Raw genomic sequence first — 21851 nt, 5'->3', positions numbered from 1 at the left:
TGTCTTGGAGTGGGTTTATTTGGATTTATTCTATTTGGAGTTCGCTGAGCATTTATGATTTGTGTATTTATGTTGTTTAGAAGATTTGGGAAGTTTTCCCCAACAATTTCTTTGAATACTCTTCCTAGACCTTTACCCTTTTCTTCCCCTTCTGGGACACCAATGAGTCTTATATTTGGACGTTTCATATTATGTATCATATCCCTGAGGTCCTTTTTGATTTTTTCAATTTTTTTCCCCATTCTTTCTTTTATGCTTTCATTTTCCATTCTGTCATCTTCCAGGTCACTGATTCGTTGTTCAACTTCCTCTAGTCTTGTACTATGAGTGTCCAGAATCTTTTTAATTTGGTCAACAGTTTCTTTAATTTCCATAAGATCATCCATTTTTTTATTTAGTCTTGCAATGTCTTCTTTATGCTCTTCTAGAGTCTTCTTGATTTCCTTCATATCCCGTACTATGGTCTCATTGTTCATCTTTAGTTCTTTGAGTAGCTGCTCTAGGTGCTGTGTCTCTTCTGGTCTTTTGATTTGGGTGCTTGGGCTTGGGTTATCCATATCGTCTGGTTTTTTTCATATGCTTTATAATTTTCTGTTGTTTTTGGCCTCGTGGCATTTGCTGAACTTGATAGGGTTCTTTTAGAGTTTGTAGACCTATTGAAGTCCTTATCTCTAATTTATCAGATCTACAGCTTCGTGGAGTACACTTTCTCTAACTAAACAGCAGGTGGCGTCCACGAGCCACCTGTTCTCCTCAAGTCAGTTCTCCCCTGCTTAGTCTTTTTGGTGAGTGGGGGAGTGAGTCTTGTGGGGCCCAATTGGTGTACCAAGCTTGCGTGTGTAGTTGGTGTTGCCTGCCCTGTATGTGGGGCGTGTTTCTGGGCAGTCGGGGAGGGGGTGTGGCCCTAACAATCAAATCTCCCTGGTGATCCTAGAGTTTTAAAGCTGCTGCAATAGTCTAATCCTTCAGTTCAGTCCTGCCACAGTTTGTCTCTGCCACTGACCCACAAGTCCTTGGTATTGGCGTATGGCTCCTGAGACTTGCAAGTGAGCCCCTCTTCCAGCCTGTGCACCCCGGGTCCTCTGTTGAGGGGTGACTGTGCTATGTCACAGGTGAGTGCCGTCCCCTCAGGGCAGTTCTGGGCTGCTGGGCTGTGTAGGGAGGCTCCCAGTCTGCTCAAATGATGGCTGAATGGGGCTTTGTTAATTCACACTGCTCCACCTTCCCAACTCTGGGACAATCAGCTGAGGTTTCAGGGAAGGCTAATGTCCACGCCCAGTTTTGTGGTGTGTGCCTGTTATTTGAAGCCCTTCCGTCACACTGGGTTGTCTGGGGCAGCTCTGGGCTATGGGGCTGGCGATGGGCAGGAGTGTTTCCTGTCCACCAGGATGGTGGTTGTGAGCGGACACCCCCGTTTTCTTGGGAAGTTGTGGTGTTTAGTGAATTTTCTCAGCCACTGAATTATTACCTTTTGTCTCAGAGCTCTCTTAGTCCTGCTCTTGACTTGACGTGCCCAAATTGAAAGTCTCTGAAGCTTTCTGTATTGGGCTTCTTAGAGTAATTGTTATAGAAAAAGAAAAAAGGATTAAAAAAAAAAAAAAAAAAGGGTCCTCCTCAGAGATCTAATGGGTTATTGAAATGCTAAGAGACAAAGCAGCCAGGGCCATTAAGGACAGGTCCACAGGGCAGAGAGATCAGCTTTTCTTCGGGATTTGCATATGCGCCTTAAGGCCTGAGCTCCGCCCTTCCCCTTTATGTGTTCACCAGAACTCTAAAAATCCTCTGCTTATATTTTGGAGTTTTTCGTGTTGTTTTTTTTTTTCTATGCCTGTCTCCTCTCTGCTGGGCTGGCTGCTCACAGATTCTCTGGTGTCTGGTCTCTGTCTATCTATGGTTGGAGTCTGGATCAGTAGAATGAGTTTCCGATAAGAGCAGCCACTGCAGTTCTCCCTTCTCCTTCCCGGAGCTGACAGCCCCTCCTCCCACGGGACTGAGCCTGGCAGGGAGGGGCGCGGGTCCCCTGGCCGCAAAAACTTACAGATTTCGCTGATCTCAGCAGTTCGACATTTTCATGAGTGTTGTATGAAGTATGCCCAAAGACAGATTGCTCTGTGGTGTCCAGTCCACGCAGTTCCTGGCTTTCTACCTACTTTCCTGGAGGAGTAACTAAAACATACAGCTCACCAGTCTTCCGTCTTGCCCCGCGCCCCCCGCATTAGATATTTTAACCACCACCCAAAGCAGTAATTAATATTCAATGTTGTTGGGTATATGCCTAATAATTCACAAAATATAAAACATTCCTCACTGTACTGCAAGCTCCTCATGTTAAGGTCTCTTGCTATTTTTATTAAGAAAAGGTTTCCTTAAATTACTGAGGTGTTATTTCTTGATAAAAGATTGTAGAAGTGTTTTTCTGAATAATCAATGTAGGATGCAAAAAGTCTCTTTTATCAAAATAACTTCTTGTACTTCATGTTAACATTATTATGTCCTTGATTGTTTATTCAAATTCCTGTATTAAGCACCCTTTATGTTTAAATCATTGTCTGTCCCTATACTCTTATTTGAATGGGAGACTACTTAATGAAGAATTTGTTCTTTCACATTGAAAAAATAAAATAAATAAATAAACTACTAAGAATGATTAAATTCATGTAATATGTAATAAGTTGCAGAAGAAATGGTTACTGGTGTGCATAACATCAAACAACAATGTAGTACTGCTAGTTACAATTTCAATTATTTTTCAAGTGTTATCTGTCACAAAGCAGCCAAATTTCCTTGTAAGTTGCGTTGTTTTACTCTAATACTTTTCTAAAAGCACTTCCAGTTAGTTACAAGTCAAAGCTTCATCTTCAACAACAGCAAAGAAACACTTTTAAAAAGAAGCAAGGCAAGTACATAAATTGTTCAACCCATTATCTAACATAACCCTACTAAAAATGTAAAGAAAAATTAGACTTCTATTTTAATTGAAGTGCTTACATGTTTAAACCAAGCTCCTAGTACTGTGCCTGCATGCTCTCTCCCCATTGGAGTTATTGATAAAACCCACTTCTGTAGTCACTAAAACTATAGAAGTGTCAACCACATCACATGGACGTGCTCCAGAAGTAAATGGACACATGCTGTTACTAAAAACACCTTTTATTACAGACACCTTTGCCTCTGCCTGCCAGAAAAGACTCAATCACTTAAGCTTTTCGGTGAACATTGCCTCCAGACTAGCTCTGCCGCATGATGCCAGAGGGTGCTGTGGAACAGCCAACGGAACCCTGGAGCCCACCGTCCTGCCTCCCAATGATGCTGTGCTACAACTGTACAAAGAAGATACCTCCCGGAGCTGCAACTGCCAGTGTGATGTGGTTGAAACCTAAAAACATAATTAACACTAAGGCCTGCTCTTATGAGGGAACAGCATGTATGGTATTGTGAACTTAACACCCAATGTAGCTCAGGAGAAACTTGAGCATTCATTAGCATTCAGTGCTACACATATATACCAAATAAATATAACAATGTCTCTTCAATATTAAATCATGTGCAAAATGATAATAATGTTAAAATTATAGTAAACTAAATGCATTTTCTAAGTGGTTAATAAATTTACCATAAAATAGAAAATAGCCCTTATTACCATAGTTTTTATTCTGCTTGTCACTTGTTTGTCTTAATTGTTGCCTCTATTGTATCTTTAAGTTTGTCCAGAGCATCTTCCAAATTAATATAAAAACTTATTAACCCTTGCTCAGCAAAAAGCAGTTACAAGAAAAAACCTCCACCCACTTCCCCCTTCATAGAAGATGCTAACAAGATACCGTTTCTTAAAAATAAGAAAACGTCTCATAAAAAGGAGAGATTTAATTGCTGAGTAAGTCTGAGTAAGTAAGCAATATTCAATTTTTCTTTCATTCTTTTCTATGCAGTATTCAATAAAACTTTCTCTAAATTTTTCTTTCATTCTTTTCTATGCCTCTACAAGCTATTCTACTCCCCCTTATGGGGCCAGTAATTATCCTTATATTAATTTTCCTTTTTGCTCCTTACCTCTTACAATGTCTAATTAAATTTATCAATAGCTCAACAGCAGCTGTGACTAACCAGCAAAACTCCGAAAACATACTCCTGCTACAATGAAAAACTGAAAATCTGCTCCTGCCACAGCAAAAGCCTCACTACCAGCAGGTTCCAGCAGAAGATATCCAAACATCAATGTAATAATGCTAAAACTTAATTCAAAGCAACTCTGCCCCAACTCCGTCCAAACCCAGCTGGAAGTAGCTAAGATATGAGTGCGACGTCCCTTTCCCCTATAAAGGTTGCTTTGAGCTAAGTTAAAGCATTAACCCCAAATTCTACCCAAACCTGTACCAATTTTATTAAAAATAAAAGGCAGGAATGTAAGACCCCAGAAAAAGAGTCTAACATATAGAAGGAATGTCTGATCCAGGGGCCCTGCTGCTTATCTCATAGATACCAGGTGCACCATAAACTAAGGGTTGAAGTCTGTTTTAGAAATCCCAGTCATAGTGGCACCTAGACCCCAGGGGGTGGACAAGGCAAGATCAGATATGCCCATAAGATGAACGACCACAAACAAGCCAAAAGGCCTACTTCCTCCACATAGATAATACAGTGCACATCAAAGAAGAGGAGTGTGTTAGAACCCTACTAACTAGTCAGCTCAAAAATTGATAAGCACTCACCCAATTGAGGCACAGAACACACTCAGCAGGACCCTTCCCCCCCCAACACCCAATGTGGGTATTTCCTTTAAAAAATGCTGCTCTCAGACAGAGGGCCAGAGCCATTTTCTTCCTTTTTCTTTTCTGATGGCTCCCACCTGCTTTCTTCCTCTAATAAACCTTAAACTCTCTACTTAAACCTTGACTCGCCGCAGTGTGGATTCCTGAACGACCTAACAATCATGTGTTACAGTCCCACAATTTCAGCTATTTCCATTATTGTAAAATATAACATGCATACAGAAAGGTGTTAACTTTCAAAGTACAGCTCAACAAGCAGTTATATATGCAATTTCAAAAAATGTTATGGGTTACAGTTCCAGTTTTAGTTCTTTCCTTATTGTGAAATATAGGGTATATACAGAAAGGTGAAAAGTTTCAAAGCACAATTCAACAAATAGGTATACAGCAAATTTCAAAGAATGTTACAGGTGACAGTGGAGGTTGCTTCTAATATGAAAAATAGTTATTGCGGGTGAATCTTTGAATTTACCAAGGGAACTGCTATCCAGACTGCAGAGGAATGAGGAACCTCAACAGAGTAGGTGACGCCTGGGGGTAGATTTCTGAGAAGTTTTGAGAATAATAGGATATTATAGCAAAAACAATGACAAAATATAGTGCTACCATTTTAAATGTAACTTTGAAACTGTAAGCAGGCTGTGTATATAAGTTTAAGTCTCACAGAGGAGCAATATGTAGAACATGTACCCAAGCATGAACAGACCCCAAGTAAGCTATACATTAATCACTGTTGTTGTGTCTTTCATCTACTGCAACCCTAAAGGATGTAGTAAATAACTGAGGCAAGGAACCAATGAAGTTCTCCAGACCCCTGTTACATGCTAAACCCAAGATGGTTAACTTTCTTTGTCTCTAATGTGTATAAAAGCCACGTGAAAAATCACTATGAGGAGGCAGATTTGGGAAGTTTCCTCTGCCCTCCCACTGGCATAAATAAACCTTTTTCCTCCACAGCCCATTCTGTGTGTCTGTGCATTAAACCATGCTAAGCCATGAACCCAGATTTGAGGGAGGCCCCATCTTCAAAAATAAAAGCAACACAGCTTTTTTGAAAATCTGGAGAGAAAGTGAGATATGTAATATTGGTAGAATGGAGGTTCAAGCCAAAGTGTCAAGCTAGAAACAGTTTCTATAGAGTAAGAGAATGTACTAAGTCCAAATGCTAAGAGGACACCAGAAAGTTGATATAGTGGAGGAGGGATTGTCTAGGGCTCTGGATCTGTGTAGACATCAGTGATTGTGACTAATAAGGAAATGCTTCAAATGAATATAGCTTGGACATCCACGTTTCTCACAATCTAAGATAGTGTAGTTGTGCACATGAACCACGTGGCCTGGAGAGTGCAGGCAGGTAGAAAAAGCAGGGTAAAGAGAGCCCCTCCGAGTCTGTCAGGGTAAAGTACACTTTCATCTGGCATTGACAACAACAGCTCCAACTGTCACCCCTTCTCTAAAACCTTCCCAGACCCCTTAAGTCAGAAGTAAGGCCCTTATACTGTGTCATCTTCATTAGCTATTTGTGGATATATTTTACCCCTGACTAGACTATAACCTTCATGAAGGCAGATCTGTGCCTACTTTGGGTAGTCCAGACTTTTTCTTGCACATAGGCCTCAAATGACCCTTATCTTCCCTTTTCTCTCCTTTGCTTCCCTTTCCTCCTCTTTAATGGGCAGTATTATTGGGCAGTGTTTCTAAAATGTTAATTTACAAACGAACTGTCTAGGGGTCTTGTTAAAATGCAGATTCTCATTCAGCAGGTCTGCAGTTCTAACAAGCTCCCAGGTGATGTTGCTGATCCTGGGAACTTACCACACGTTGGGTGGCAAGGGTGTAGGCTAATGATGGAGGAAAGCTGCTTCAGTCAGTGTCCCGGGCATTCCGAGGTCTGCCTCTTACTGGCTGTGGGCAGGGTACGCCTCGACCCTTCTCTGTACAGCACCTCTTCATGTTGTCGTATGGATTTCATGAAATCGTGAACATCCGGTCGTCGGGACTTGCTCTTAACAGCACCGAAATGGTAATTACAGCTGGGGGAGGCGGGGCCAACGTTGGGAAGGGCGGGGCTCTGCCACTGTCGCGCACGCGCAGCCCCTCGGGTTCGCGCCTCAGGTAAGGCAGCGGCACCTGGCTGTAGCCCGCGCCACCTGACTTGTGGCTCCCGGGAGGGAGGAGTGGGGCAGGTTTGCTTGGCCGCCTCTCCGGAGTTCTGGGGTCGTGCGGAGGAGACACGTGTGTTACTCTCTCCAGTTCGCCAGTGCGGACAGGCCCTAGAGTTAGTGTTTCCGGGTCGCTCTGCGGCCTTGGCCGAACTGTTGGGGCGGTGCTGCTTCCGCTGCCCGCGCGCGTTGGCCGCAGGCTCGGCTGGAGCGTGTGGGGGAACCAGGGGGCCAGAGGAGTGTGGGGGGAGATGGGTGAGAGCGGGTCAGGATCCGGGGTTCCAGGGGTACTGGGGATGAGGACAGCTGTTGGGGGCGGGGGTCTGAGGAATGGGGTGGCCACAGCCTGCACCCCTCCGACCTCTGCTGGTTGTTTGGCTCTTGACCGTGGGAATCTGGAAGAAAACTGCTTTTTAAATTAATTCCAGGGAACGTAGCGCTGAGAAACTTGTTCTCTAAAATCTAGACTGCCAGAAAGCTTGGTGTCTGAAATCATATTGCCCCTTTCTCAGGGGCGCAGCCTTGATTTCCAGCCTTGGTGCACAGCTTCAGATAACAGGGTTTTCGGACATGCATTGCACATTTCTTGTAAGCTTGTGCTCTCTGAGTCAGCTTCTATGCCTGGTGCTCATGTAAACCCCATTATGCACAGCCGCTCTTTTCTTCGAGCCCCTCAGAGGACAGCTTCATTTTAAACGTTACCTAAACTCCAGCCTTTACTCAAATCCTGCCTGTTCCTTTGCTGAGAAGTCAGAGGTTCCTCCCCTGGTATGTGGCTCCCTTCCCAGCGCAGTTCATGAACCTAACTTTGTCGGAGGACACGTGTGCCCTGGTGCTCAGCAGATGGGCTTTAGCAGTCGTCAGAGGCACTTCTGAGGTTAAGGGACTTGGAATCTATCTATCTATGTATTTATAATATATTTTATTTTCTTAATTGAACAGAAAGTATAGAGTTCTCTTTCTCCCCCTCCACACTTTTCCCTCTTATTAATATCCTGCATTGGCGTGATCCATTTTTACATTTGGTGAACCAATATTAATACATTATATTATTAACTGAAGTGTGTAGCTTACATTAAGGTTCACCCTTTTTAGTGTTGTATGGGTTTTGACAAATGCATACTGTCATGTATCCACCCTTACAGTAGCATAAAGAATAGTTTCACTGCTCTAAAAAATCTCCTGTGCTCCACTTATTCATCTCTTCCCCCTCCCCCAAATCCTTGCAACCACTGATCTTTTTTACTGTCTTTGTAGTTTTGCCTTTTCCAGAATGTCATATAGTTGCAGTCACACAGTATATAGCCTTTTCAGACTGGCTTCTTTCACTTGGCAAAATTCATTTAAGTTTTCTCTATGTCTTTTTGTGGCCTGATAGCTCATTTCTTTTTAAAGCTGAATAATAATTCATTATATGGATGTACCTCAGTTTGTTTACGCATTCACCTATTGAAGGACATCTTGGTTGCTTCTAATTTTTGACAATTATGAGTAAAACTGCTATAAACGTGTAGGTTTTTGTGTGGACCTAACATTTCAACTCATTTGGGTAAATTCCTTTGAGTGTGATTGCAGGATTGTATGATAAAACTGTTTTAACTTTGTAAGAAACTGCCAAAGTGTCATACAAAGCATGTGAATGTTGTATATATTTTTAAGGGAAGTAAATATTTTGTTATGCGGTCCCATTTAGATTTTGTTTCCTGAATCCTTAGCCTCACCCTCTCCCAACAAAAAACAGAATTTTACTTGGATTCCTTAAACTGTGGATGTGGCTTCAGGCTGGCTTTTTTTGTTTATTTTGTTTGTTTTTTCCCCCTTGAACATTAAAAATAACTCTAAGAGAGCTACTTGTGCTGAGCAGGGCTTATTTCCTTACAGTAATGTGCAGTATTGTCAACAGAACAAACAAAACAAGTCTCCCTTCCCATTCACTCACCTGCTTGTTAGTCATATGTAAGTTCTTTTTAAACTTCGTTTGCCTCATTTTTTTCTTTCTAGGTAAGCATAATCAAGTTTTAATCTTGTAGTCCCCAGGGTGATCACATTTCATGATGAGAAAAGGGATTTTTTGAGGGGTGGGGTTGAGGGAGAGGACATCTGGTAAGCATAGGTTAATCCTACAGAAGTAGGGTGTTTAATTACCCCCACACTAAGACACTGTGAAAGGGAGTCAGGAGCAAATGGAGTAAACACATGATGATAAGCAGAGAGCTGGGACGATACAGCTGCACAAATGACAACACTGTAACAAAGAACAACATCAAAATCCTGAGATAAAAAACTACTGGGTCTTCTGTTCTTGATTTTAAGGTTATAGGGAAGAAGGGTAAAAACTTGGGTATACATTTCATATATTCAGTTAAGTCATTCTATTTCATTAGCTCCCTTCTTTAGCTTTTATTTTAATTAAAGAAAATAAATAAATAAATCCTTTCTCTTGTTTAACTTTTACTTTAATTAGAGGAAGAGAATCAAGATCTAAATGGGCTGTAGTTCTGCCACTTAATGGGTGATGGTGGGCAAGTTATTTAACCTTTAGGCTTCAGTTTCCTGACATTATTTGCTTTTGTGACTGTGTTGACAGTGGCACTGATGATAGTATAAAAGAAAAGATGGGTAAAAGTACTGGTGCCTAATTGCACCAGTAGTTGTTATATTTTCATCGCCACATTCTTTCAATTAAAAAAAAAAAAGCCAGTATCACTTCAGAATAATGAAGCTAGGAAAATTATTGATTTTATTATGTCTATCCTAAAATACATATCTTTTTAATATTCTGCATAAATATATGGCATCTAAAGCATTTCTGCGACATACCTAAGTATGAGGATTGTCTCAAGGAAAAGTGCTTCTGCAATTACTGTTACAAGCTCCACTGGCTGCTTTTTTTTTTTTTTTTTTTTTAATTTCTAAACATCATCTTTTATTTAGTCAGTGGTCAAATTAATTTGATAGTATCAAAGATACCTTTTTACAGTTTGTTTGTTTCAATCTAATTCTAAAAAATTTCACATATTGCCATTGGTTGGTAGCATCTATTAAATCTTTTATTGTCTTATATTTTGAAGAAACCAGGTCCTTTATCTTGTATATTTTTCCTCCCTTCCCCATGGTTTATGATTTGTCTGATCACACCCTATAGGTCCTGTAATGTTTTCCTCTGGGCCCAAGATTTTTGAAAGAAGGATTTGGGGGCAATTAATTATACTCAAATGTTGTAAATCACAGTATTAGGAATTGTGCAGTGGTAAAAGATACCCAAGGAGCAAAATGGATGGCAAGATGTACTTGTTTTTTGTGACAATCAACCTGAGGATGACAATCTAGAATTAATCAGTCAGCCTTAAATTAACATCTACTATATCACCACTGGGGCCTCTGATTTCAGAATGTCTAATGACTAAAGTGAAACCTTAGAGTTTTTCTTATGATTTTTTTTTTTTATAATTTTTTTCCCTCCACTTTATTATTTTTATTTATTTATTTTTTTTACAAAACAAATCATACTTTTGATTGTTTACAGTACCATTACATAGTTGTACATTCATCACCTAAATCAATCCCTGACACCTTCATTAGCACACACACAAAAATAACAAGAATAATAATTAGAGTGAAAAAGAGCAATTGAAGTAAAAAAGAACACTGGGTACCTTTGTCTGTTTGTTTCCTTCCCCTATTTTTCTACTCATCCATCCATAAACTAGACAAAGTGGAGTGTGGTCCTTATGGCTTTCCCAATCTCATTGACACCCCTCATAAGCTACATTTTTATACAACTGTCTTCGAGATTCATGGGTTCTGGGTTGTAGTTTGATAGTTTCAGGTATCCACCACCAGCTACCCCAATTCTTTAGAACCTAAAAAGGGTTGTCTAAAGTGTGCGTAAGAGTGCCCACCAGAGTGATCTCTCGGCTCGTTTTGGAATCTCTGTGCCACTGAAGCTTATTTCATTTCCTTTCACATCCCCCTTTTGGTCAAGAAGATGTTCCCCGTCCCATGATGCCGGGTCTACATTCCTCCCCGGAGTCATATTCCACGTTGCCAGGGAGATTCACTCCCCTGGGTGTCTGATCCCACGTAGGGGGGAGGGCAGTGATTTCACCTTTCAAGTTGGCTTAGCCAGAGAGAGAAGGCCACATCTGAGCAACAAAGAGGCATTCAGGAGGAGACTCTTAGGCACAAATATAGGGAGGCCTAGCCTCTCCTTTGCAGCAACCGTCTTCCCAAGGGTAAAACTTATGGTAGAGGGCTCAACCCATCAAACCACCAGTCCCCTATGTCTGTGGTCATGTTAGCAACCATGGAGGTGGGGTAGGCGAATACCCCTGCATTCTCCACAGGCTCCTCAAGGGGGCACTACATCATTTTTTTTCCTTGTTTTTCTTTCTTTCTTTTTTTTTTTTTAACTTTCCCTTCTTTTTTAAATCAACTGTATGAAAAAAAAAGTTAAAAAGAAAACAAACATACAATAAAAGAACATTTCAAAGAGACCATAACAAGGGAGTAAGAAAAAGACAACTAACCTAAGATAACTGCTTAACTTCCAACATGTTCCTACTTTACCCCAAGAAAGTTACATAATATAGCAACCTTTCTGTGAACTTGTTCCTACTATATCCATCAGAAATTAACAGACCATAGTCATTTCTGGGCATCCCCAGAACGTTAAATAGCTTATCTGTTCTTCTTGGAATATTGTTCCCCCTTCCGTAATTGCTCTCTACTGCTAGTTCCCCTACATTCTACATTATAAACCATTTGTTTTACATTTTTCAAAGTTCACATTAGTGGTAGCATATAATATTTCTCTTTTTGTGCCTGGCTTATTTCACTCAGCATTATGTCTTCAAGGTTCATCCATGTTGTCATATGTTTCACGAGATCGTTCCTTCTTAGTGTCGCGTAGTATTCCATCGTGTGTATATACCACATTTTATTTATCCACTCATCTGTTGAAGGACATTTGGGTTGTTTCCATCTCTTGGCAATTGTGAATAATGCTGCTATGAACACTGGCGTGCAGATATCTGTTCGTGTCACTGCTTTCCGATCTTCCGGGTATATACCGAGAAGTGCAATCGCTGGATCGAATGGTAGCTCTATATCTAGTTTTCTAAGGAACTGCCAGACTGACTTCCAGAGTGGCTGAACCATTATACAGTCCCACCAACAGTGAATAAGACTTCCAATTTCTCCACATCCCCTCCAGCATTTGTAGTTTCCTGTTTGTTTAATGGCAGCCATTCTAACCGGTGTTAGATGGTATCTCATTGTGGTTTTAATTTGCATCTCTCTAATAGCTAGTGAAGCTGAACATTTTTTCATGTGTTTCTTGGCCATTTGTATTTCCTCTTCAGAGAACTGTCTTTTCATATCTTTTGCCCATTTTATAATTGGGCTGTCTGTACTATTGTCATTGAGTTGTAGGATTTCTTTGTATATGCAAGATATCAGTCTTTTGTCAGATACATGGTTTCCAAAAATTTTTTCCCATTGAGTTGGCTGCCTCTTTACCTTTTTGAGAAATTCCTTTGAGGTGCAGAAACTTCTAAGCTTGAGGAGTTCCCATTTATCTATTTTCTCTTTTGTTGCTTGTGCTTTGGGTGTAAAGTCTAGGAAGTGGCCGCCTAATACAAGGTCTTGAAGATGTTTTCCTACATTATCTTCTAGGAGTTTTATGGTACTTTCTTTTATATTGAGATCTTTGGTCCATTTTGAGTTAATTTTTGTGTAGGGGGTGAGGTAGGGGTCCTCTTTCATTCTTTTGGATATGGATATCCAACTCTCCCAGCCCCATTTGTTGAAAAGACCATTATGACTCAATTCAGTGACTTTGGGGGCCTTATCAAAGATCAGTCGGCCATAGATCTGAGGGTCTATCTCTGAATTCTCAATTCGATTCCATTGATCTATATGTCTATCTTTGTGCCAGTACCATGCTGTTTTGGCAACTGTGGCTTTATAATAAGCTTCAAAGTCAGGGAGTGTAAGTCCTCCCACTTCGTTTTTCTTTTTTAGAGTGTCTTTAGCAATTCGAGGCATCTTCCCTTTCCAAATAAATTTGATAACTAGCTTTTCCAAGTCTGCAAAGTAGGTTGTTGGAATTTTGATTGGGATTGCATTGAATCTGTAGATGAGTTTGGGTAGAATTGACATCTTAATGACATTTAGCCTTCCTATCCATGAACATGGAATATTTTTCCATCTTTTAAGGTCCCCTTCTATTTCTTTTAGTAGAGTTATGTAGTTTTCTTTGTATAGGTCTTTTACATCTTTGGTTAAGTTTATTCCTAGGTACTTGATTTTTTTATTTGCTATTGAAAATGGTATCTTTTTCTTGAGTGTCTCTTCAGTTTGTTCATTTCTAGCATATAGAAACATTACTGACTTATGTGCATTAATCTTGTATCCCGCTACTTTGCTAAATTTGTTTATTAGCTCTAGTAGCTGTATCGTCGATTTCTCAGGGTTTTCTAGATATAAGATCATATCGTCTGCAAACAATGACAGTTTTACTTCTTCTTTTCCAATTTGGATGCCTTTTATTTCTTTGTCTTGCCGGATTGCCCTGGCTAGCTCTTCCAGCACAATGTTGAATAACAGTGGTGACAGCGGGCATCCTTGTCTTGTTCCTGATCTTAGAGGGAATGCTTTCAGTCTCTCACCATTGAATACTATGCTGGCTGTGGGTTTTTCATATATGCTCTTTATCATGTTGAGGAAGTTTCCTTCAATTCCTACCTTTTGAAGTGTTTTTATCAAAAAGGGATGTTGGATTTTGTCAAATGCTTTCTCAGCATCTATTGAGATGATCAATTGATTTTTCCCTTTCGAGTTTTTAATGTGTTGTAATACATTGATTGTTTTTCTGATGTTGAACCATCCTTGCATGCCTGGAATGAACCCCACTTGGTCATGGTGTATGATTTTTTTAATGTGTCTTTGGATTCGATTTGCAAGTATTTTGTTGAGGATTTTTGCATCTATATTCATTAGGGAGATTGGCCGGTAGTTTTCCTTTTTTGTAGCATCTTTGCCTGGTTTTGGTATTATATTGATGTTAGCTTCATAAAATGAGTTAGGTAGTGTTCCATTTTCTTCAATGTTTTGAAAGAGTTTGAGTAAGATTGGTGTCAGTTCTTTCTGGAAAGTTTGGTAGAATTCCCCTGTGAAGCCATCTGGCCCTGGGCATTTATTTGTGGGAAGATTTTTGATGACTGATTGGATCTCTTTGCTTGTGATGGGTTGGTTGAGGTCTTCTATTTCTTCTCTGGTCAGTCTAGGTTGTTCATATGTTTCCAGGAAATTGTCCATTTCTTCTACATTGTCCAGTTTGTTGCCATACAGTTGTTCATAATATCCTCTTATAATTTTTTTAATTTCTTCAGGATCTGCAGTTATGTCACCTTTTTCATTCATTATTTTGTTTATATGGGTCTTCTCTCTTTTTGATTTTGTCAGTCTAGCTAGGGGCTTGTCAATCTTGTTGATCTTCTCAAAGAACCAACTTTTGGTGATATTTATCCTCTCTATTGTTTTTTGTTCTCTATGTCATTTATTTCTGCTTTAATCCTTGTTATTTCTTTTCTTCTACTTGGTTTAGGATTGGTTTGCTGTTCATTTTCTAGATTCTTCAGTTGATCCATTAGTTCTTTGATTTTGGCTCTTTCTTCCTTTTTAATATATGCATTTAGCGCTATAAATTTCCCCCTTAGCACTGCTTTTGCTGCATCCCATAGGTTTTGGTATGTTGTGTTCTCATTTTCATTCGTCTCTATATATTTAGCAATTTCTCTTGCTATTTCTTCTTTAACCCACTGATTGTTTAGGAGTGTGTTGTTTAACCTCCAGGTATTTGTGAATTTTCTAAGTCTCTGATGGTTATTGACTTCTAATTGTATTCCATTGTGGTCAGAGAATGTGCTTTGAATAATTTCAATCTTTTTAAATTTATTGAGGCTTGTTTTATGTCCCAGCATATGATCTATTCTGGAGAAAGTTCCGTGAGCACTAGAAAAGTATGTGTATCCTGGTGATTTGGGATGTAATGTCCTGTATATGTCTGTTAAATCTAATTCATTTATCAGATTGTTTGGGTTTTCAATTTCCTCATTGGTCTTCTGTCTGGTTGATCTATCTATAGGAGAGAGTGATGTGTTGAAGTCTCCCACAATTATTGTGGAAACATCAATTGCTTCCTTTAGTTTTGTCAGTGTTTCTCTCATGTATTTTGTGGCACCTTGATTGGGTACATAGACATTTACGATTGTTATTTCTTCTTGCTGAATTGCCCCTTTTATTAGTATGTAGTGGCCTTCTTTGTCTCTCAAAACATCCCTGCATTTGAAGTCTATTTTATCTGAGATTAATATTGCTACACCTGCTTTCTTTTGGCTGTAGCTTGCATGAAATATTTTTTTCCATCCTTTCACTTTCAGTTTCTTTGTGTCCCTGTGTCTAAGATGAGTCTCTTGTATGCAACATATTGATGGTTCATTTTTTTTGATCCATTCCGCGAATCTATATCTTTTAATTGGGGAGTTTAATCCATTTACATTCAACGTTATAACCGTGAAGGCATTTCTTGAATCGGCCATCTTATCCTTTGGTTTATGTTTGCCATATTTTTCCCCTCTCTCTATTAATATCCTTTATTGTACCCATACCGAACCTCTTTAGTACTGAACCTTTCTCCAAGTCTCTCTGACCTGTCTTTGTTTCTCTGTCTGTAGGGCTCCCTTGAGTATCTCCAGTAGGGCAGGTCTCTTGTTAGCAAATTCTCTCAGCATTTGTTTGTCTGTGAAAAATTTAAGCTCTCCCTCAAGTTTGAAGGAGAGCTTTGCTGGATAAAGTATTCTTGGCTGGAAATTTTTCTCACTCAGAATTTTAAATATATCGTGCCACTGCCTTCTTGCCTCCATGGTGGCTGCTGAGTAGTCACTACTTAGTCTTATGCTGTTTCCTTTGTATGTGGTGAATTGCTTTTCTCTTGCTGCTTTCAGAACTTGCTCCTTCTCTTCTGTGTTTGACAGTGTGATCAGTATATGTCTCGGAGTGGGTTTATTTGGATTTATTCTATTTGGAGTTTGCTGAGCATTTATGATTTGTGTATTTATGTTGTTTAGAAGATTTGGGAAGTTTTCCCCAACAATTTCTTTGAATACTCTTCCTAGACCTTTACCCTTTTCTTCCCCTTCTGGGACACCAATGAGTCTTATATTTGGACGTTTCATATTATCTATCATATCCCTGAGGTCCATTTCGATTTTTTCAATTTTTTTCCCCATTCTTTCTTTTATGCTTTCATTTTCCATTCTGTCATCTTCCAGGTCACTGATTCGTTGTTCAACTTCCTCTAGTCTTGTACTATGAGTGTCCAGAATCTTTTAATTTGGTCAACAGTTTCTTTAATTTCCATAAGATCATCCATTTTTTTATTTAGTCTTGCAATGTCTTCTTTATGCTCTTCTAGAGTCTTCTTGATTTCCTTTATATCCCGTACTATGGTCTCATTGTTCATCTTTAGTTCTTTGAGTAGCTGCTCTAGGTGCTGTGTCTCTTCTGGTCTTTTGATTTGGGTGCTTGGGCTTGGGTTATCCATATCGTCTGGTTTTTTCATATGCTTTATAATTTTCTGTTGTTTTTGGCCTCGTGGCATTTGCTGAACTTGATAGGGTTCTTTTAGGGTTTGTAGACCTATTGAAGTCCTTATCTCTAATTTATCAGATCTACAGCTTCGTGGAGTACACTTTCTCTAACTAACCAGCAGGTGGCGTCCACGAGCCACCTGTTCTCCACAAGCCAGTTCTCCCCTGCTTAGCCTTTTTGGTGAGTGGGGGAGTGAGTCTTGTGGGGCCCAATTGGTGTACCAAGCTTGCGTGTGTAGTTGGTGTTGCCTGCCGTGTATGTGGGGTGTGTTTCTGGGCAGTCGGGGAGGGGGGTGGCCCTAACAATCAAATCTCCCTGGTGATCCTAGAGTTTTAAAGCTGCTGCAATAGTCTAATCCTTCAGTTCAGTCCTGCCACAGTTTGTCTCTGCCACTGACCCACACGTCCTTGGTATTGGCGTATGGCTCCTGAGACTTGCAAGTGGGCCCCTCTTCCAGGCTGTGCACCCCGAGTCCTCTGTTCAGGGATGACTGTGCTATGTCACAGGTGAGTGCCGTCCCCCCAGGGCAGTTCTGGGCTGCTGGGCTGTGTAGGGAGGCTCCCAGTCTGCTCAAATGATGGCTGAATGGGGCTTTGTTAATTCACACTGCTCCACCTTCCCAACTCTGGGACAATCAGCTGAGGTTGCAGGGAAGGCTAATGTCCACGCCCAGTTTTGTGGTGTGTGCCTGTTATTTGAAGCACTTCCGTCACACTGGGTTGTCTGGGGCAGCTGTGGGCTATGGGGCTGGCGATGGGCAGGAGTGTTTCCTGTCCACCAGGATGGTGGCTGTGAGCGGACACCCCCCTTATCTTGGGAAGTTGTGGTGTTTAGTGAATTTTCTCAGCCACTGAATTATTGCCTTTTGTCTCAGAGCTCTCTTAGTTCTGCTCTTGACTTGACGTGCCCAAATTGAAAGTCTCTGAAGCTTTCTGTATTGGGCTTCTTAGAGTAATTGTTTTAGAATAAGAAAAAAGGATTAAAAAAAAAAAAAATGGGCCCTCCTCAGAGATCTAATGGGTTATTGAAATGCTAAGAGACAAAGCAACCAGGGCCATTAAGGAAAGGTCCACAGGGCAGAGAGATCGGCTTTTCTTCGGGATTTGTATATGCGCCTTAGGGCCTGAGCTCCGCCCTTCCCCTTTCTGTGTTCACCAGAACTCCAAAAATCCTCTGCTTTTATTTTGGAGTTTTTCGTGTTGTTTTTTTTTTTTCTATGCCTGTCTCCTCTCTGCTGGGCTGGCTGCTCTCAGATTCTCTGTTGTCTGGTCTCAGTCTATCTATGGTTGGAGTCTGGATCAGTAGAATGAGTTTCCGATAAGAGCAGCCACTGCAGTTCTCCCTTCTCCTTCCCGGAGCTGACAGCCCCTCCTCCCACGGGACTGAGCCTGGCAGGGAGGGGCGCGGGTCCCCTTGCCGCAAAAACTTACAGATTTCGCTGATGTCAGCAGTTCGACATTTTCATGAGTGTTGTATGAAGTATGCCCAAAGACAGATTGCTCTGTGGTGTCCAGTCCACGCAGTTCCTGGCTTTCTACCTACTTTCCTGGAGGAGTAACTAAAACATACAGCTCACCAGTCTGCCATCTTGCCCCGCCTCCTGGCTGCTTTTTATCATGAAAGAATGACTAACAAACCTAGGGTGGCCTAGGTCAGTTTTTCTCTTGTGGCTTGTGGGCTTCTTGTATAACAATAATTCAGAGTGCCTGCTAAAGGGACACTAACTGAGGAGCCCACCCTAAACTTGCTGAATCAGAATCAGGGGGTTGGAGAAGGAATGGTGTTTTAGTTTTCCTTGGCTGCTCAGGCAAATACCATGCAATAGGTTGGCTTAAACAATGGGAATTTATTGGCTCACAGTTTTGAGGTTGAGAAGTCCAAATCAATGTTTTATCAAGTTCTCATTGAGGTGATGTTTTCTTCCCAAAGACTGGTGTTCTGGGGCTGGCTGCTGGCAATCCCTGGTCCTTGGCTCCTCTGTCACATGGCAGTACACTTGGTGGCCTTTCCAAGTCTCCATTCTCTTCTGGGATATCTTGACTCTCAGCTTCTGGCTGCTCCCTCTTTGATTTTCTCACTGTCTTCATTTCATTAAGCTTATGACGGACTCCAGTAATAGGATTAACACCCATCCTGATTGAGTTAGGCCACACCTTAACTGAAGTAAACCTCATCAAAGGGTCCTACTTTCAATGGGCTCATACTCACAGGAAAAGATTAAGTTTAAGAATGTGTGTTTCTGGGGTACATAGCTCCAAACCACTGCAAGTGGGAAATTGCAGGCTGAGGCCTAGGAATATGCATTTTAACAACCTCTTGAGTGATGGAATTAAGGTTTTAGCATACTGTTGGAACAGCAGCTCCTGAGGAACAAGAACCAGCTAGTTTGTTGCTCAACTTTGACTCCCCAGCATTTAACAAAGTGCCTGGCACATAGTTCAATAAATAGATGTTAAATAAATAAAATTAAAAACTCCAACCATAAAAAGATATAGTAGCCATTTATAGAATAACTATACTTTTGTGGGGCACATCACAGATGGCTCTCACATAATGTCATTGGTTGCTTATCCCATCCCTTTGTGATAGACTGAACAGGCATCACTGCATTCATTTAACAGAAGGAAAAAGTATCTTGACGTAAGGGTTTGCTACCAGAGTAGGCACTTGACAATTATTTGTTGAAATGCCTGAGTGGACACTAGAGTTGAAAGGAAGTTTTGCTAACTGGGCCAACTCCTTCATTTTACAAATGGGGAAACAGACTCAGAGAATTTTGTTTCCACTAGAAACATATAGTGGTTAAGAGCCTAAGCTTTGGAGTCAGACTGCCAGAGTTGCAGCTGCCTTTGCCATTTGATAATTGTGTGACTTTGGGCAAGTTATTTTGCCTCTCTGGGCCTTAATTTCCTAGTTGATAAATAATTACACTCTACTGGATTGTTGGGAGGATTAAATGAGGAATACATGTAAAGTACTGAAGAGCAGTGCTTGGGGCATGGAAAATATGTAATTTATTAGTTACTATTGTAATTTACCAAGAGTGAGTGATACACATGGAGTTAATAGCAAAGTGGGGGACTAATTCATTCATGAACTTCCTAAGTTCAGTGCTTTCTCCATTTTATTCCATTGTGCTGTTTTCTCAAGAACTCTGAAGGATCTGAGATTTTACCCCATTTTCAAGCAGAGTTAGGCTGCCAGTAATGGATGCAGGTAGAGACACAAAACTGCTGGGTCAGAGACAAAGGATTTTAGGTATAGCAATAGCAGTAGCCAGAGTATCATTTCCCTAAGCTCCAATTCCCACAGGGCAATTTGAAGTGGGTGAGGTGATAACTGCACACTCAGTGGGTTGGTTGCATTATGGAAAGAAGCCCTGTGCTTAGGGAGCCTGAATCTTTTAACAGACAGTAAGGATGCCTGCTGCCCTTTTCTTTGAAGGGAGACACTATATGTCCCAAGGCTATGAGCAAACACTTCCTCTGTTGCGGAGGAAGACATCTTCCAAGTGTGTTTATCATGAAGACATCCTTGAAAAGATAGTCTGGAACAAAGGAAGGCAGTGTCTCTACTTGTAAGATATGCAGAAACATGAAAAATCCATGGAGAATTGTCTCCCAACATCTTCACCACAGAACTCTAACAACTAAGGCTTTACTCCCCTCCCTTAAAAGGGAGTGGGCACAGACTGATACATGGGAAGGCAGCAGGAGGAACTGGTCTTGTTCTGGGCTTATTAGATTATCACATCATTTCTCAGTTCAACTAACAAAAAGTGATTTAGCTTATCACCCACCATTCTGTATTCTTAGATCTGTTTTTTAAATCTTATTTCCATGAATTGTTAGTTCTTTCTAATGATGCCTTTTTTAATTCAGTCTTGTCTGTGTACTTTATTCAGTCTTGTACTTTTGGTTCCATTATGCCCTATAGGCATGGAAATTGAAAAACTAGGTAAGTGGGGCATGTCTAATACAATTAAGTATATATTAATTTGGGGTCCCTATTCCTATACAATCATTTAAACTGTGGGAATGAATTGGAGTTCTTTATACAAATAATAGAAATTGGAATATGCTCATTCACATTTACATATATTTGTTACTGTTTTAAATTTAGGATGGCCCGCACTATGGAACCACTGGCAAAGAAGATCTTTAAAACAATTTTAGTAGCTGAAGTTATGGGCATTTTTGGAGCTTATTTTTTGTTTAATAAAATGAACACAAGCCAAGGTAATCATTTTATAATTTAGAAGTTAGTGCCTGCTGGACAGGTGTCCTGTTTGCTAATGCATTTTGAATGCTAAATGGTAATGGTATTTTTGCAAAGCTGCTTTTTGAGATTCAATGTATTACGCATTTGGGGCCCAAGGGGAAGCCAGGTGTTAATTGTTGTAGACTAGATGATTCTCACTTTTGCAAAAAAAAAAAAAAAAAAAAAAAAACTAATTCAGGTTTATAGACTGAGGGAAATGTTTCATCCCACCATGGGTACCACTAAGTGGGGAGGAAAGTGTCCTTGCTCTGGGTTAGTGTGGCAGCAAAGATGGAGGAAACCCCACGATTGCTAGACTGAGAAAGTAAGAGGTAGCCAAGCTGTATTGTCAAAGTAACCAGGTCTCTCAGGCTAGCAGTGTTCTGACTCAAGAGTGGGCACGAGAAACCCATCCTATGCCACTAACCATCACTGAAGGTGCGTTAGCATTTTGTGGAGAAAAATTTTACATTAGAACCCTCAAATTCATTAATTAGGAAATCCTGCTTTTTTCTTTCCTTAAAGCAGGAATTAGTCCTAAGGTGGTAGCTGTCTTTGAAACAGAAGGGACCTCCAGTCAAGTACTGTTTGTCACTGGAACTCTTCACAGAAGAGTGAAGTGGGCAAGAGTCACTTGATTTTGTCAAAGTATTTCACTAGAACACTGTAGCAGATTGCTTTGTAAACTCACAAAGTCTCTATACTTTTAAACTGTAAGTCAGGGTGTCTAAGAAAACATCCAAACATTTAAAAGCAAATTAAGGATCAACTTCTAAATCTGTGTACACTCTTATTTGAAATTCCGTAATAAGGTAAAGGGCTTTCAAAGAAAAACAATTCATAAGGTATTACACACCAACACTGAGAATTTGCTTTTAAAAACCATTTCCAAATAACTCTAATTTTAAGACTTTTTTTTTTTTAAATCAGATTTCAGGGAAACAATGAGCAAGAAATTTCCCTTCATCTTAGAAGGTACGTTTTACTTTTCCTTAAGTAAAAATAA

The 21851-nt window shown here is 40.4% G+C and overlaps 1 protein-coding gene across 6 annotated transcripts in view; it reads left to right on the top strand.

Moving 5' to 3' along the window:
- The window catches only part of CEBPZOS (CEBPZ opposite strand), a 69683-nt gene that overhangs the window by 38580 nt on the left and 9252 nt on the right, over positions 1 to 21851 (top strand). For 3 of the 6 annotated variants that reach the window (XM_037807563.1, XM_037807565.1, XM_037807564.1), the window contains 2 exons: positions 20708 to 20823; positions 21776 to 21820. In XM_037807563.1, coding sequence (XP_037663491.1) covers positions 20709 to 20823; positions 21776 to 21820 — 160 coding nt within the window. In that variant the 5' untranslated portion in view covers position 20708. Of the gene's footprint in view, positions 1 to 6837; positions 6885 to 17070; positions 17092 to 20707; positions 20824 to 21775; positions 21821 to 21851 lie in introns of those variants that run through there. The other 3 variants (XM_037807561.1, XM_037807560.1, XM_037807562.1) reach the window with 2 other exon arrangements.

The sequence above is a fragment of the Choloepus didactylus genome, chromosome 17 (assembly GCF_015220235.1).
Source record: "Choloepus didactylus isolate mChoDid1 chromosome 17, mChoDid1.pri, whole genome shotgun sequence".
Lineage (NCBI taxonomy): Eukaryota > Metazoa > Chordata > Mammalia > Pilosa > Megalonychidae > Choloepus > Choloepus didactylus.
This window is presented reverse-complemented; position numbering and strand designations above follow the sequence as displayed.